Source organism: Panthera uncia, assembly GCF_023721935.1.
Source record: "Panthera uncia isolate 11264 chromosome B2 unlocalized genomic scaffold, Puncia_PCG_1.0 HiC_scaffold_24, whole genome shotgun sequence".
Classification (NCBI taxonomy): Eukaryota; Metazoa; Chordata; class Mammalia; order Carnivora; family Felidae; genus Panthera; species Panthera uncia.
The window spans coordinates 74,078,541-74,093,014 of NW_026057580.1; the positions used below are offsets into that span (position 1 = coordinate 74,078,541).

Genomic DNA, 14,474 nt, shown 5'->3' on the forward strand with positions numbered 1-14,474 from the left:
GAAGGAGGACTGTTGTTTCTAATGAAGAAGGAGCTCCACCCTCGGCTGCTGCCGCAGCTGCTCTGCCAATAAATAAGGGCAAAGCATTTTCCCTTTGTGTATCTTCAACATGGATGCTTTTCAGGGGATTTTAAAATTCTTCCTCAACCAGAAAACTGTTATTGGCTACAGCTTCATGGCTCTGCTGACCGTGGGGAGCGAGCGTCTCTTTTCACTGGTGGCTTTTAAGTGTCCCTGCAGCACTGAGAATGTGGTCTATGGGCTGGTTTTCCTGTTTGCTCCTGCTTGGGTGTTACTGATCCTGGGATTCTTTCTGAACAGCAAGGCGATGAGGCTCTTCACCGGCTGCTGTGTGAATCCCAGGAAAATCTTCCCCAAAGGTCACAGCTGCCACTTTTTCTATGTCCTCGGCCAGATCACTCTGAATTCATTGGTGGCTCCAATGATGTGGCTTTCTGTGGCTCTGCTCAATGGGACTTTTTATGAATGTGCCATGAGCGGGACCAAAAGTTCAAGACTCCTGGGACTGATTTGCAAGGGCAAGCCCCAGGAATGCTGGGATGAACTTTACAAAGTGTCTTGTGGCAAAACCAGCATGGCCCCCACGGACAATGAAGAACTGAAACTGTCCCTGCAAGCCCAGTCTCAGGTAAGAAAGGACAAACTTGCCTTTTTCTCCCCGTGCAAAGTATTCTGTCTGTACTCACTTCCGGCAGAGCTGAGTCTGAATCTTGTTAGAACATTTTGAAACCAAATGGAAATTGGAACATCATACAGCAGTAAGACAATCTCAGGGAAAGCTTTTTAGAGGTTGGTGGCTCCCTAAAATTGCTGATTGCATTGTCTTTTCCACTTCCAAAAAGAAAATATCCTCTGGGTTATGCGTATGTAAATACTTAAGTGCTTTAAAACAATCTCTCCGGGTTGACTTTGTAAATAATGCATGACGCTAACTCATAATTGAGCATTAATGACAGAGCTGTAATTAGAAATTACTGCCTTCTATCAATTATTTTCAAACTGGTTTCTCAGAAAAACACACATAGCATTCATCTATTAAAATATAGCTGAACCAAATGAACTCCTATTTTTCAAAGCTGCACGTAATATAATTAGTGTAGAGATTCCCTCAAGTGATTTCTGGCAACTGTTATCTCTGCGTATAAATATTGTCAAGATTGAGAAAGATTTCCTGTCCAAAATGGGAGGTGGCAGTCTTTAAATAGCCTTCAGTGAAAAGTGACGGTATTCTCTAGGGAGGTTAGGTCCTCTGCTCTTTGCGCTTTACAGGTTTTGTTTAATAGAAGGAAATTGTAGCTTTACCTAATTGACACAGGGAAGTAGCTTGTCATCCGTCCAGGTACGTGAGCACAAATCCAGATGTGGAGCCTTGCCCTGGCCTCAGGAAAAGACTGAATTCCTACTTGGGAGTAGTAGGATTATGTTCCCCAAACCAAAACAACCAATAAGAGTACATAAACAGATCCACAATTTGTCAGGAATGCTATTTGTTTCAGAATAAAGGCACTCAAAATGGTATATTTTTACTTTTTCAACAAGGACGTGCCTTTTCAACAACACATCAAGGCAGTCTGGTTTTAAAATCATACTTTCCAAAGCTGGTTGGCTGTATAGTCACATGGTACTTTTTTCATAAGCTGATAAGCTTCAAAATGCCCCACAACAAAATCTTTTGTTTAACGCATAAAGCTCATCTTAGATAAAAACATTCCAGGATCCCAAATGTCTTCCTTCTTTTGTTGAAGGAAGGTACTAATTACAAATGTTATGATACAATGAGCGATTTATGATTTATGTCCTCAGGCACCAGGCTCTATTCAGTTCATGCCAGATCCAAACACTTATCACTGTGTGAGCTTTTCTTCTCTAAACACAGGCATAAGGAATTATGAATATCCTGTCATAGCTTATCCTGGGCACACTACCTGTTTACTTTTCAGCAGAATGAGAAAGACCCGGGGCTGATTTCTAGGGGAGGATGCACACGGGATGTAGACAAGGGGAGCTATATCAATGACAGCTGCTGACCACAGTGGTTCAGCCAGGCAGGAGCAACAGGGAATCCAGACCAATAGTTGGATATGTGGGTGGGGGTGGAAAAAGTTCCCTATCCATGGGGGGGGGGGGGCGAGCAAAGAAAGAAGAGATCCAGCTGGATTTTCTAACTTCTATTCTTAAGGCAGTTAGAGTGGACAAGTGGCAAGAGCTTGGTCTTAGAGTTGGCTAGCCTTGGGTTTGAATCCTGACTCTACCACTTACCAGCTCTGTGACCCAGAACTAATGGTTTCACCCCTCTGAGCCCCAGTTTGCTCACAGCGGGGAGTAATAACACCTACCTTGGACGGCTGCTGAAAGGTGTAGAGATGAAGGACACAAATGGGCATGAAGCTGTTGACTCACAGTAAGGGTTCTAAATTAATGAGAAAACTGCCAGGGTTTGAGAGAGGAGACTCATGAAGAATGGAACATATTGAGGGCTGGTGTGAGAGCATCCACCATGTCTGTTTAGATTCTGGATACTGTGAACTGGGGAAGAACAAGAGGGCTCAGTGCTCAGTACTCAGAGCAAGGTGACACCAAAATCATGCAGTGTGGAAGGAGGAGTCTGTAGTTGATTGAATAGTATAGCTCAGGCAGAACTGGCTCAGATGCTGAGGTGAGACGGTCTGCTGGCCTGCAGGATGTCCGGCTGCGTGGAAAGAGGAAGGTAGAAGAGGAAGAGAAGAGGCAGCCAACCACAAGGGATTCAAGGTAAATATGAAGACTTTCACCATGGTGGAAGCTGTGCCTCATTCATAAATCACGAAAGAAAGATACCACGAGTTCAGTAATGCTTTTACGTGAATATATAACATCCGAAAAATTGCAGCATGTGATAATAGCTAACACATACTGAATGCGTATGTATGTCTACACAGTCTCATTTCAATTCCCCAAATTCCCCTCTGAGGTGGGTAACCCCCACTTTACAACTGAGGAAATGAGGCGCCCATAGGAAATGAGAACACCTGTAGGAAAGGGAAGGTTGAGATTTAAATCCAGTTAGTTCCACTCCAGAGTTGGCATTCACGTGGAGTCTGAGACCCTCACAATGCCTCCACAGTCTGAGCCAGAGTGTGGGAACCACTGGTTTAAAGCATTGCAACTTATTTGTAGTTCTGTTACGGTCTGAATGGGTTCATTTGCAGATTATTGCTTCTATTTTCAAACAGGCCCATTTGCTGAGAAATACTAAGGGTCATTGAAAACGTCAAGAGAAACTGTGAAAGGGCTCTGTTAGTTGTCCAAATATGAGATTAATTCCAATTGTGACCAATGCAATTAGAGCAACAAAAAAAGTTTAGAAGTTACGTCGAGCTATTTAGAGTTCTGCTTTTAAAATTCAGGGAAAAAAATGCCACCTGAACCAGTTTTTACTCAGGATTTTTTTTTTTCTGATTACCAAAATTCTGAACCAGTAATCCTGAAGGTTTAGAATGACACTGAGGTTCTTTTTCTTTTCTTTTCTTTTCTTTTTTAATGCAGCTTTTCAATTCTTCTGGCTTCAGTTTCCTTATTGTGTTATGCCTGTCTCACTTGATCATGGGTAATGAGTAATGCTACTTCTCTGAGAGAGGGTCTGTTGTTCGCTGCAAACAACGTAACATGGAAAAATCAGTCACTAGCCATGAATGTGTATTTATCAATGCCTGAAAACTCCTGGCTGAGGAATTGTTCATTTGTGCAAATGACCACACTTCCACATGCACAGAATTCTTTCCTTTAATAGCTATTTGAGGGGTTGGTTTAACTGATTCTTGGATAATTTACATTTTTTGCAATTTTCCATTTGCTTGTCTTCTGGCTATTTCTTTGTACACCGGCAACGTTGGGTAGGATGGATGATAGAGATTAGGTAAACTCGAACTTTATTTTGACTGTTACAAAATTAACATGAAGTATTTCAACTGAGGTATAGCAATGCCTGTGGTGTTAACTCAGCACTTACCAGTAATACCATCCCGGCTCCCTGGGAAGTGGCTTTGCTTCTACATGTCCTCACTGTTTCTTTCTTTCTTTCTAAGATTCTAGGATGGTGCCTGATTTGTTCAGCGTCTTTCTTCTCTCTGCTCACCACTTGCTATGCTCGCTGCCGATCTAAAGTCAGCCACCTGCAGCTGAGTTTTTGGAAGACGTATGCACAAAAGGAGAAGGAGCAGTTGGAGAATACATTCCTGGAGTATGCCAACAAGCTGAGTGAGCGAAACCTGAAGTGCTTTTTTGAAAACAAGAGGCCAGATGCCTTCCCCATGCCCACCTTTGCGGCCTGGGAGGCTGCCTCAGAGCTGCATTCTTTCCACCAAAGTCGGCAACACTACAGCACTCTGCATAAGGTGGTGGAGGATGGTCTGGAACATAGCCCTGAGGACGATGAGACCACACTGGTACTTGTGGGTACTGCGCACAGCGTGTAGTTCACCTACCACACGGACTCACGGTGTTCAGGGCTCATTCTGACATCTTCGGCTGCAGCGACAGCAACCTGTGTATCTCTGTGTTTTCTCGCCGTCAGTGTTTCCTTGAAGACAACAACCCAAAGAGAAGCAGCGTTGCAGCTCCTGAGGGAAGGCTGTGTCGGGATGTGTCAGGGCTGTGTCAGGATGTGCTCAAACTGATGCCGAGTGACGGTCAAGGATGGCGAGAAAGGTGCTCTTCCATTGGTTGGGGGTTGGGGCTCCGTGGCTTCAAGTTCTATGATTTTATGGCTTGACGAGACTCATGCAAGAAGGTCTGCTGCTCTATATAAATATTGGTCATGGCATCTGGGAGCAGAAGTGGTGACTTGTGAGTAACCAAGATCCTCTTAACTGACTGCTATAGACAGTGGGGTCAGTGGTGCGGTCAGCGGAAATCCTCGTCCTGCAAATCTATTCTACTGCCTTTCAAGGACGTATGAAAATCTACCATTTGGAATTCATTTCCTTGGAATCTGAAGACAGCAGTTTTCAAGAATAACACATTGAAAGGATATGGTGCTTAAAATTTAGAGCTTTTCACATGTTTCCACTGTGCTCTGAAAGCATGTCCCTATAGGCAGGGCTGTATTATGACTTTTGGGGGCCCTAGGCACTTCTGTCTCCATAGACCCCTTTTTACTTTAAACGGCGCGCGCACACACACACATATGCATGCACATACACATTTATGACTGTATTAATATAAATACAAATAAATTAATATTATATACTAAAATACTTTTTCAACCCCAAAGTTCATTTTCTTCTAATTTTAAAAGAAATTAAAAACACTTTTGGAACCCCTACAAGTATGGTGGTTTCTAGGCATAGTGCCTACTGTGCTGAATGGGTAAGTCGGCCCTGACTGGAGGTCTGGGGAAACTGTCAAAGCAGTGCTGGTGTAAAACTGTTTTGTAGTTTTATGTTTATTAGAAATAATGCAAATTTTGCATTCTACTATGTTATATACCCACACTAGTTTAAATATATATACACACATATGTGTGTATATAATATATATAACACACACACATATGTACATACATATATACATACATATATATATATATATATATATATATTTTTTTTTTTTTTTTAAGTTTCCCTAAATCTCTGAGTGGAATTGATGTGTAAAGAGGCACTACATTTTACACTGTGGCTCGCACTCTGTATCACTAAAAATCCTGGCTCCCTAGCTGGACAATTCTGGGAATGAACCCTTTATTACCATGGAACGTTACCCCAAATTGAAGACAGGACCCTATAAGTGTTAAGACCTGGAACATATCCTTGGGAAGTTAGAGGAGCAGGGTCAGGCGTGTGTGTGTTTAGGTGGGAGAGGGAAAGGTGGAGGATGTAACGTCGCAACATATTTGTAATATATTTGATATATTACTTGGATTTTAAACATGGTATGTGATTAGTATTTAACAAATGGCTCCTAAAAAACACCCTGATGTGAAATGTTTGCCAATTTCTATGACGCAGATTCAAGTTTCCAAGGTGAGGTCACTGAAGGCAGAGTGGGGAAGAAATGTGAACCGCAGGCTCTCCTGAGCCTGTGAGCTTTCAAAGAAGGTCTTAAAGCTAGCATTTTTTTTTTTTTTTTTCATTTACGTTGATTCTAACCAAACCAACTTCACTGCATCTTTGGTCCTTCTGGGTTTCACTCTAATCAAAACTAACCATGGTAAACGAAATGTGGCTCAATGGCTCTAACTGGGAGATGGAATCTTATCCTTCTCCCCTTGAATCTGGCCTTAGTGAATCAATAGACTATAGCAGAAGTGAAGCCAGATTGTGGAAATGTTGCATCTTATGACTTGTCTCTGGTAATGCTCAGCCTGGCCAAGCCAGCCAAGTGGAGAGGAAGAAGCCATTACAGCCATTCAGACTTTGAGCCACCACTTCTGAGGCTGCAGACATTGTAGGGCACTCTCTAAATCTCTGACCCAGAAAATCACGAGCTTAAATAAATGTTTGGTGTTTTCAGCCACCAAATTTTGGGGCACTATGAAGCAATACGAGGGCCTACACCAAACCTAATACATGAAAATAAGAATTTATTAAGGGAGAGAAAGTAGAGGCAAACTGGATTTATACAAACTGGATTATACATAGATTTACACAAAGATTCTCCTTATACATAAGCTTTTCCTTAGTAGTTTTCTCCTCTAGATTCCATTTAGCAGTATGTCCTCTATGGCATGCTTTGATAGATGCTGAATACGTTTCTCTCCAAAATTGCTTCACTAAAGCCTGAGATTAATTTGTAATTATTTCTGGTTAAATGTGTTTCGAGAGGAACATACTTCTGTGGGTTAAATTCTGTTTAAAATAAACATGTTACTGAGAGGAGTAACATATGATTTGTCATTAATACCTAGAACAAAATGGGAGCAGAGGGCACAGGGTAGGTTGGCCTTGAGTAAACTAGAAACAGATTGTTTTTCTAGTCTTGCTCCTCAAACTGTTGTCTTCAGACCATCAGCATCAGCATCACTAGGGAGTCTGTTAGCAATGCAGAATCAGACCCCATCCCAGACCTGCTGAATCCAGTCCGGTTAACAGAATCTTAGGTGATTTCTATGCAACTTAGATTTTAGAAGCACTAGAGATAGTGGTCCTCAAACTTTCAGCTCACGCAAAAATCATCCAGAGGGCTTGTTAACAGAGACTGCTGAGACCAGAGTGTCTGATTTGGTAGGTCTGGAGCGAGGCAAGAGAATTTGCATGTGTAACCGAGTTCATATTGTTGGTCCAGGGATCATTTCTTGAGAACTGCTTTAAAGCACAAAGCAGGCCATACTGGGGAAGGCAGGCTAAAAGAGAATCTTGGGCTCCACCCCAACGCTAGTGAATTAGACACCTTTGTTGTGTTGTTATCAACCTGTCTGGGAACATGGGGTGCCTTTCCATTTATTTTCCATTTATTCAAGGCTACCTTTTGTCCTTTAGAAATATTTTAAAGATTTCCTCACACATTTTGTAAGTTTCCCGCATTTGTAGGCTATAGTTAATGGCTTCTTTTTCCCATGATGTCTTCTCAGTCATTGTTATTCCAGTCCATGAAAAAATTATTTCTTTATGCACATCAATTTTGTATCATTCAACTTTTCTTTTATTATTTTATTATTTGTAGAGCTTTTCAGAATTAGAAAATAACCATTTTGCAACCCCTAGTGATGTAATGGATCTAAATGAATTCTAAAGTACTAGGTGAAAGCATAGTGGGATGGGGACTGTGTCACATGAGGCCACTTATCTCCCTTAGCGTCCCTAAAAATGGGATAGCCCAATATTCTGTGTCCCCTTATGCCATGCAGTGCAAGAGTAAGTACACAGCGTCACCTGTCAAGTATCGTTTCCTAGGAAATTAAGTCTGAATCTAATCAGGTATTAGACCAAATTGTCACTTTATAGGGAATACAGGCAAAAAATCTGCAAGTTAATTAGCACCATGAAGAAGCGACCAAGTAAATCTATGATATAGGACATTCTATTTGACACATGACCCAGTTTTTCACAAACCAATGGCATGAAAAAAAGAGAAAAAATGAGACACGAGAGACATAACAACCAGAAGCAACACGTGGGCCTTATGTATAACCTGCTTCATACAGCCAACTATAACAGGGTATCTTTGTGCTATTTAGGGAAATATGAATGGTATTAAATGGATATTAGATGATTTCAGGGAATTATTTATAATAATATTATAAATCAAAGACCTGTATATAAAATATATACCTTGTTATGTATAATTATAGCATGGTACTTTATATTTTTTTAAAAAGTCCTTACCAGTTAGAGACTCATATTGAAATGTTTCTGTATGAATTAGCATAATGTTTAGAATTTTCTTTAAAATATTTTGTCACAAAAAGGGGAGGTAGCTGAAGGATGAAACAAGATTGGCAAAATATTGATACTTATTGAAGCTGGAGAGCAGGTACATTCTCTTTACCTTTGTGTATGCTTGAAAATTTCCATAATAGTTATGCAATGAAATGAATTATATGCTCACCTCAGTTCTTCTGCTGAAGTGTTGTCAATCAACTCCTGCTTGCCTGAATTTTACCCTCTGGTATCATTCTCAGAAAAGGTTCTTGGGAATACTATTCCCTGAATTCTTAGATATTCAAATGGCCTGCTCTCTACTTGAAGAGCAGCTTGGCTGGTTCACACTTTCTCTACTTGGGTAAATTTTAAATGTTAGTCCATTTTCTTTTGCCACTGAATGTTGCTGAGGAGAAATCCAATGCCATCCCGATTTATTTCTAACACGATACTTTGGCCTATATTTTCACATCTTTAAAGTCTTTAAAGATACTAAATCTGCCTTCAGATGGGTCTTTTGGATCAGTTTTCCCTGCTCCAAGGTATACTCTTCATTATGAAGAAACATTTTCTTCGGTTTCAAGAAAATGGAGTTTGTGAATTTCCCTTCATTCTCCTTATTGCACTATATGATTTTCAAGAAACCTTGTGGTTTTGAATTCAGAACGAAGCCGCTGCTATGCTCCTATTGGATTTTCATTTATTTAATAATAATTTTAAAAACCTAAGTTAATCTTGTGGTTTTGATTCTTGTTTCATCTATTTCTACCTTCTCTTTTCCTCAGTCTGCCCATGCAACTAGAATAGAGCCTATACTTGACATTTTGACCTTCGTAGCCTGTGACCTAGGAGGTGAAGAGAGAGGAGCGGTGGATCTGTACAGGCACCTCTTTTTTTTTTAATTTTTTTTTTCAACGTTTTTTATTTATTTTTGGGACAGAGAGAGACAGAGCATGAACGGGGGAGGGGCAGAGAGAGAGGCAGACACAGAATCGGAAACAGGCTCCAGGCTCCGAGCCATCAGCCCAGAGCCTGACGCGGGGCTCGAACTCACGGACCGCGAGATCGTGACCTGGCTGAAGTCGGACGCTTAACCGACTGCGCCACCCAGGCGCCCCTGTACAGGCACCTCTTATGTGGCGGCTGCAAGGATGATTTCTCTGTGTGGTTGCTGTCTCGATTGGTATCATATATTCAACCCAATCCCATCATTTCCCAAAGTTCCCAAGGGAGCCTACACTGCTCCGAGGAGCTGACATAAGGAAGGATTGGGCTCCAGTTCTCATCGTTTATAGCACCAGCTTCACGGTGTGTCCCAGGACATAGTGAGACTTTAAGAGAGACAAAAGGGTAAACTGAGCTACTGGGGCTGGAGCCCGAGCAAGGAGGGAAGCCCCAGAAAGAAGTCTTCATTAGTTGCAGGCAAGGCAAGTGTACTTATGCCCGTTTGAATAGGGTTTTGATCAAGAGCATTGAGTTAGTTAAATCCCTTTTGGGGTTGCAAAATACTTATTGCAAATACACAATGTCATATTTGAGTTTGGAAGGAAATCTGCTTTTAGGCAGCTTCACAAAATATTTTCAGTGTTCAGTTGGTTAAAACTGAATTATGCAGAAAGAACATTTGTGCACCTGGAAGAGGGATCATATTCTAAATTTTGCACTTCCGCTAAGGAGGAAAGGCAGAATTAATGTTTATTGACAACCTATTATGTGCTGGATACTTTACATATGATTAAATTGAAAACTTCCCAACCATACTGGGGAGGAGGTATTATTGTTTCTATTTTTATGAATAACACTAAAGTTCAGAAAGGTCAAGGTTAAGCCACGGGTAAGAGAATAGAGCCTAAATTCGTACCTGGATTTGTCTGAGCTCTTAACTTCTACCACATAAGTGTTGTCTCACGTTGGTGTAATATCAAGTTTTTATTTAATCTTTAAAAGCGTGTTTCCTCATCGTAATTACAGTGTTGAATTAGTACATCTCTGAGCTTCTTTCAATTCTTCTGTCCTAAATCTCATAGCCAGTAGCACATAACTTCCATCAATGGACTTCTTGCTGTACTCCTGGCAATTGATATCCAACTCCAAGGTTCCCAGCCTCTCTCCCATCCTTTTCTACTCTGAGTTCCCAGATCATTTGGGATAGCTGTGCTCAAACTATGCTTCTGGTTCACTATATCAATAAGGTCACCTTCCTAATATTTCCTTAGATAAAAATGATAATTGGGGCGCCTGGGTGGCCCAGTCGGTTAAGCATTCGGCCTCGGCTCAGGTCGTGATCTCACAGTTCATGAGTTTGAGCCTCGTGTTGGGCTCTGTGCTGACAGCTCAGAGCCTGGAGCCTGCTTCAGATTCTGTGTCTCCTTTTCTCTCTGCCCCTCCCCCACTCGTTCTTTCAAAAATAAATAAACATTAAAAAAATTTTTAAAAGATAATCGATAAAGAAGGAATCTTTAGCAATATAAAGTTCATACAAGATTTAGAATAGTCTATAAGCTCTAATTTTTATATCTTTAGAGCCGTCTTTCTGTCTGTCCGTATGAACTAGCCATATTTTTTACAGAGTTCCTGATCATATAGCTGCACTAATGCTAGAGAAAAATCTTTAAAAGTTTTAAATTATAATGAAAACTGAAATGAAAATGGGGAAAATGAATTAGTTATTTCATCTAATCCCATTCTTCAAATCATTTCCAAGAATAGGATAAGGTAAGATACGTATGAATTCAGATGATATGAGTAATTCCACTTAAGAATAATACCTCAAAATATATACATCTTTGGGCAGAGTACATAACCGATAAAATGGTTTCTAGTTGCATTGTAACAACATTTTGTTCCTAGATTTTAACATGAACAGATGTGCGTCTGTATTAATAATGATTGCTGATGTTATCAACAGAGCAAGTTTATTTCTCCCTGGGTTTTTTTGTTTTTGTTTTTTTTTTTTTTGGTATTTGCATCATGGGAGGAAACATGAAGGGTGGAAATTGGCATTTTTAAAAATCTCACTTCATTAAACACCTGGCTAACTATGAGTGAGTCTCACTGACCCTGTATAGGAAATAGTTAAAAAAAAATAGAGAGTCACAAACCAGTGTTGGGTGGGCTTTGTTTCAATCAAAACTATCTACTTTTGTTCCAATGACATTTTCTTTTATTTGAAATATGTAAAAGAGATAAAATGAGAGGCAACTCTGGAAGAATTTGGACTGAGGGTCTGGAGGAATAGCAGGCCTCCCATGCCTCCCTGCCATTATAGCAATCACCCTGAAGCACCAACCAAGGAACACAGTTTGCAAACTCTTGCTTTAAATCAGTGGATGCACATAAAGATCACTTGGGGAGCATTTTCAAAGTTTTGATGCCTGGGTCTTATTTCCAGAGACCCCACTCAATAGGTCAAAAGTAGGGCCTGGGCATCTGTTTTGTTGTTGTTTTGTTTTGTTTTGTTTTGTTTTGGAAAAGCTGTAGGCGATTCTGTAGGGCAATAAGGATTGAGAGTCATTACCCTGGAGCATCACTGGGAGGTCCAGGCAAGTTTGGACAAAATATTTCTTCTGACAAGAATGCACTAAGCAGGGAGGCCCCAGAGCGTGAATGTCTTCCCTAGTGTCTCTGAATTCTTAGGCTCAGATGGACCTTGCTTTAGCCTTTGAGGTTTGGGGTCCCAGAGTATTTCCTCAGCAGTTTTCATCTCCTGGTAAGAAATTTCATTGTCGATAGTTACAGTAACGAAATGCTTCCGACACTAATGCTATTTTCAGTGCACACGCTTTGGTTTGTTTCATAAGTAAGGCTCTCATGAATCTCATCCAAATGAGTTAAGAAAAAGAAAACAAAGACTCTCCAATGGAAAGTTAAGACAGCCTAGATTTTCATGTGCTGAGATATCTGGAACATTGATAACTTTCCCCTGGAGCATCTTTGGTAATAGTGCCAAGGAGGTAAGACGCCTAGAGACAGCCAGATTTCCTATAAGACCTGATCATAAACAGAACTGGACGATGGACATTCACAGGTAAGGGGGGATAACTTGCAGAATTTGCTGACAATTGAGCCTTCAGAGACACTTCCCTGTGACTAAAGGAAAAAGAATACAACACAAATGTAGTCATAATAAAAACTTATGGGTAATTTCCCTGCAGGTGCCCTGCTTTCGTATTGGAATGCTGCTGCGAGTATGTGGTCTGCTGGGTTAGGCCTGATCAGTCTGCAGAATCCACAGACCTTGTGGTTATGCACACATGCTTTTCCACAAAAGAAAACTTCCTACACTTTTCTTCTTTCACCCCTCCCAGGGGTACAAAGGGGAATAGATCGAGTGTGTGGGTGTTTATGTAAGGCAGTTCTGCCTACTCAGAGAAGAGAATTAAGCCTAAATGGTTATATTTCTTTAAGCAAGTTTATTAGTTTTAATAATCCATCTGCTATATTTCTGGCCCAAATGGGAAGATTTCTCAAAATACTTGATGAGTTCCTTTTGCCGTTAATATTAACTGTTTTTTAAATATGGAGAATTTTATGACTATAAAGAGTTTTTCTTTCCATTTAATTTTTTTCTACTCCTTTTCTGCTCACAAATGTTACTCAGTAGGAAAACGGCCTGACATTCAGCTAGCTGTGAGGCCAGCCTTCTCTGGAATGTTGTGTGGTGTTGTGCTGTGACTTCCATGGAATTCCATCCCTGTTTATCAAGGGCTCCCACTTATTTTTGTATCATATGTTGGAAAAAGTGGAAAAAGTAAAGCAATTCCATAGGCCCCTAACACTAACTTGTGAGTTAGCCTTTGAAAAATAGTAATTAATAGCAAAGATTAACAGATTCTATATCTAGAATGCGATGGAATGGGAGAAGATATTTGCAAATGAAATATCAGATGAAGGGCTAGTATCCAAAATCTATAAAGAACTGATCAAAGTCAACACTCAAAAAACAAATAATCCAGTGAAGAAATGAGCAGAAGACATGAATAGACACTTTTCCAAAGAAGACATCCAGATGGCCAACAGACACATGAAAAGATGCTCAACGTCACTCTTCATCAGGGAAATACAAATCAAAACCACAATGAGATACCACCTCACACCTCTCAGCATGGCTAAAATTAACAACTCAGGCAGTGACTGATGTTGGCAAAGATGCAGAGAAAGAGGAACCCTTTTGCACTGCTGGTGGGAATGCAGACTGGTGCAGCCACTTTGGAAAACAGTATGGAAGTTCCTCAAAAAATTAAAAATAAATACACTATGACCCAGCAATTGTACTACGAGGTATTTGTTCAAAGGATAAAGGAGTACTGATTGGAAGGGGCACATGCACCCCAATGTTTATAGCAGCGCTATCAACAATAGCCAAAGTATGGAAAGAGCCCAAATGTCCATCAACTGATGAATGGATAAAGAAGTATATATATACAATGGAATATTACTGAGTGATGAAAAAGAATGAAATCTTGCAACAACGTGGATGGAACTAGAGTGTATTATGCTAAGTGAAATAAGTCAGTCAGAGAAAGATAAATATATGATTTCACTCATATGTGGAATTTAAGAAACAAAAGAGATGAACATAAGGGAAGGGAAGGAAAAATTAGATAAAAACAGAGAGGGAGATAAATCATAAGAGACTCTTAAATACAGAGAACAAACTGAGGGTTGTTGGTGGGGTGTTGGGTGGGGGGCTGGGCTAAATGGTGGGGTGTTGGGTGGGGGGCTGGGCTAAATGGGTGAGGGTCATTAAGGAGGGCACTTGTGATGATCACTGGGTGTTATAAGTATGTGATGAACCACTAAATTCTATTCCTGGAATTATTATTACATTATATGTTCACTAACTTGAATTTAAATTAAAAATAAAAAGCAAAGAAAGATGTTCTATTTAGGCTTAGTCTGATTAGCTTCCATTGTTCAGTTGAAGGATGAAAAGGAACAGGAATCCTGGGAAGGTGTTGAAGGCGAAGGCACCTACAGTGCTTTACCCTTAGGATCCAGCCCCCCCGGAACCACACTGGGAAGTGCTCTTAGTGACCTGGTCTCCAGTTGCGTCCTGTCACCTGTGAACACTCACTCTCCAGTTCCGTCCAGACCCTTTGGATTAATTACTGAGCT

The 14,474-nt window shown here is 40.6% G+C and overlaps 2 protein-coding genes across 3 annotated transcripts in view; one reads left to right on the forward strand and one right to left on the reverse strand.

Moving 5' to 3' along the window:
* Positions 1-14,474, reverse strand: part of TRAPPC3L (trafficking protein particle complex subunit 3L) — a 40,078-nt gene that overhangs the window by 7,415 nt on the left and 18,189 nt on the right. The gene's annotated exons all lie outside the window — the stretch shown is intronic.
* CALHM5 (calcium homeostasis modulator family member 5) lies at positions 68-5,537 on the forward strand. The gene is made up of 2 exons (XM_049654206.1): positions 68-649; positions 4,086-5,537. Exons 1-2 carry the CDS (start codon positions 110-112, stop codon positions 4,473-4,475), a joined length of 930 nt encoding a protein of 309 aa, XP_049510163.1. The 5' UTR covers positions 68-109; the 3' UTR covers positions 4,476-5,537.

Coding starts and splice junctions, on each gene's coding strand:
- CALHM5 (XM_049654206.1), top strand. CDS start 110: ATGGATGCTTTTCAGGGGATTTTAAAATTCTTCCTCAACCAGAAAACT. Junction 650..4,085: donor CCCTGCAAGCCCAGTCTCAG/GTAAGAAAGGAC, acceptor TTTCTTTCTAAG/ATTCTAGGATGGTGCCTGAT.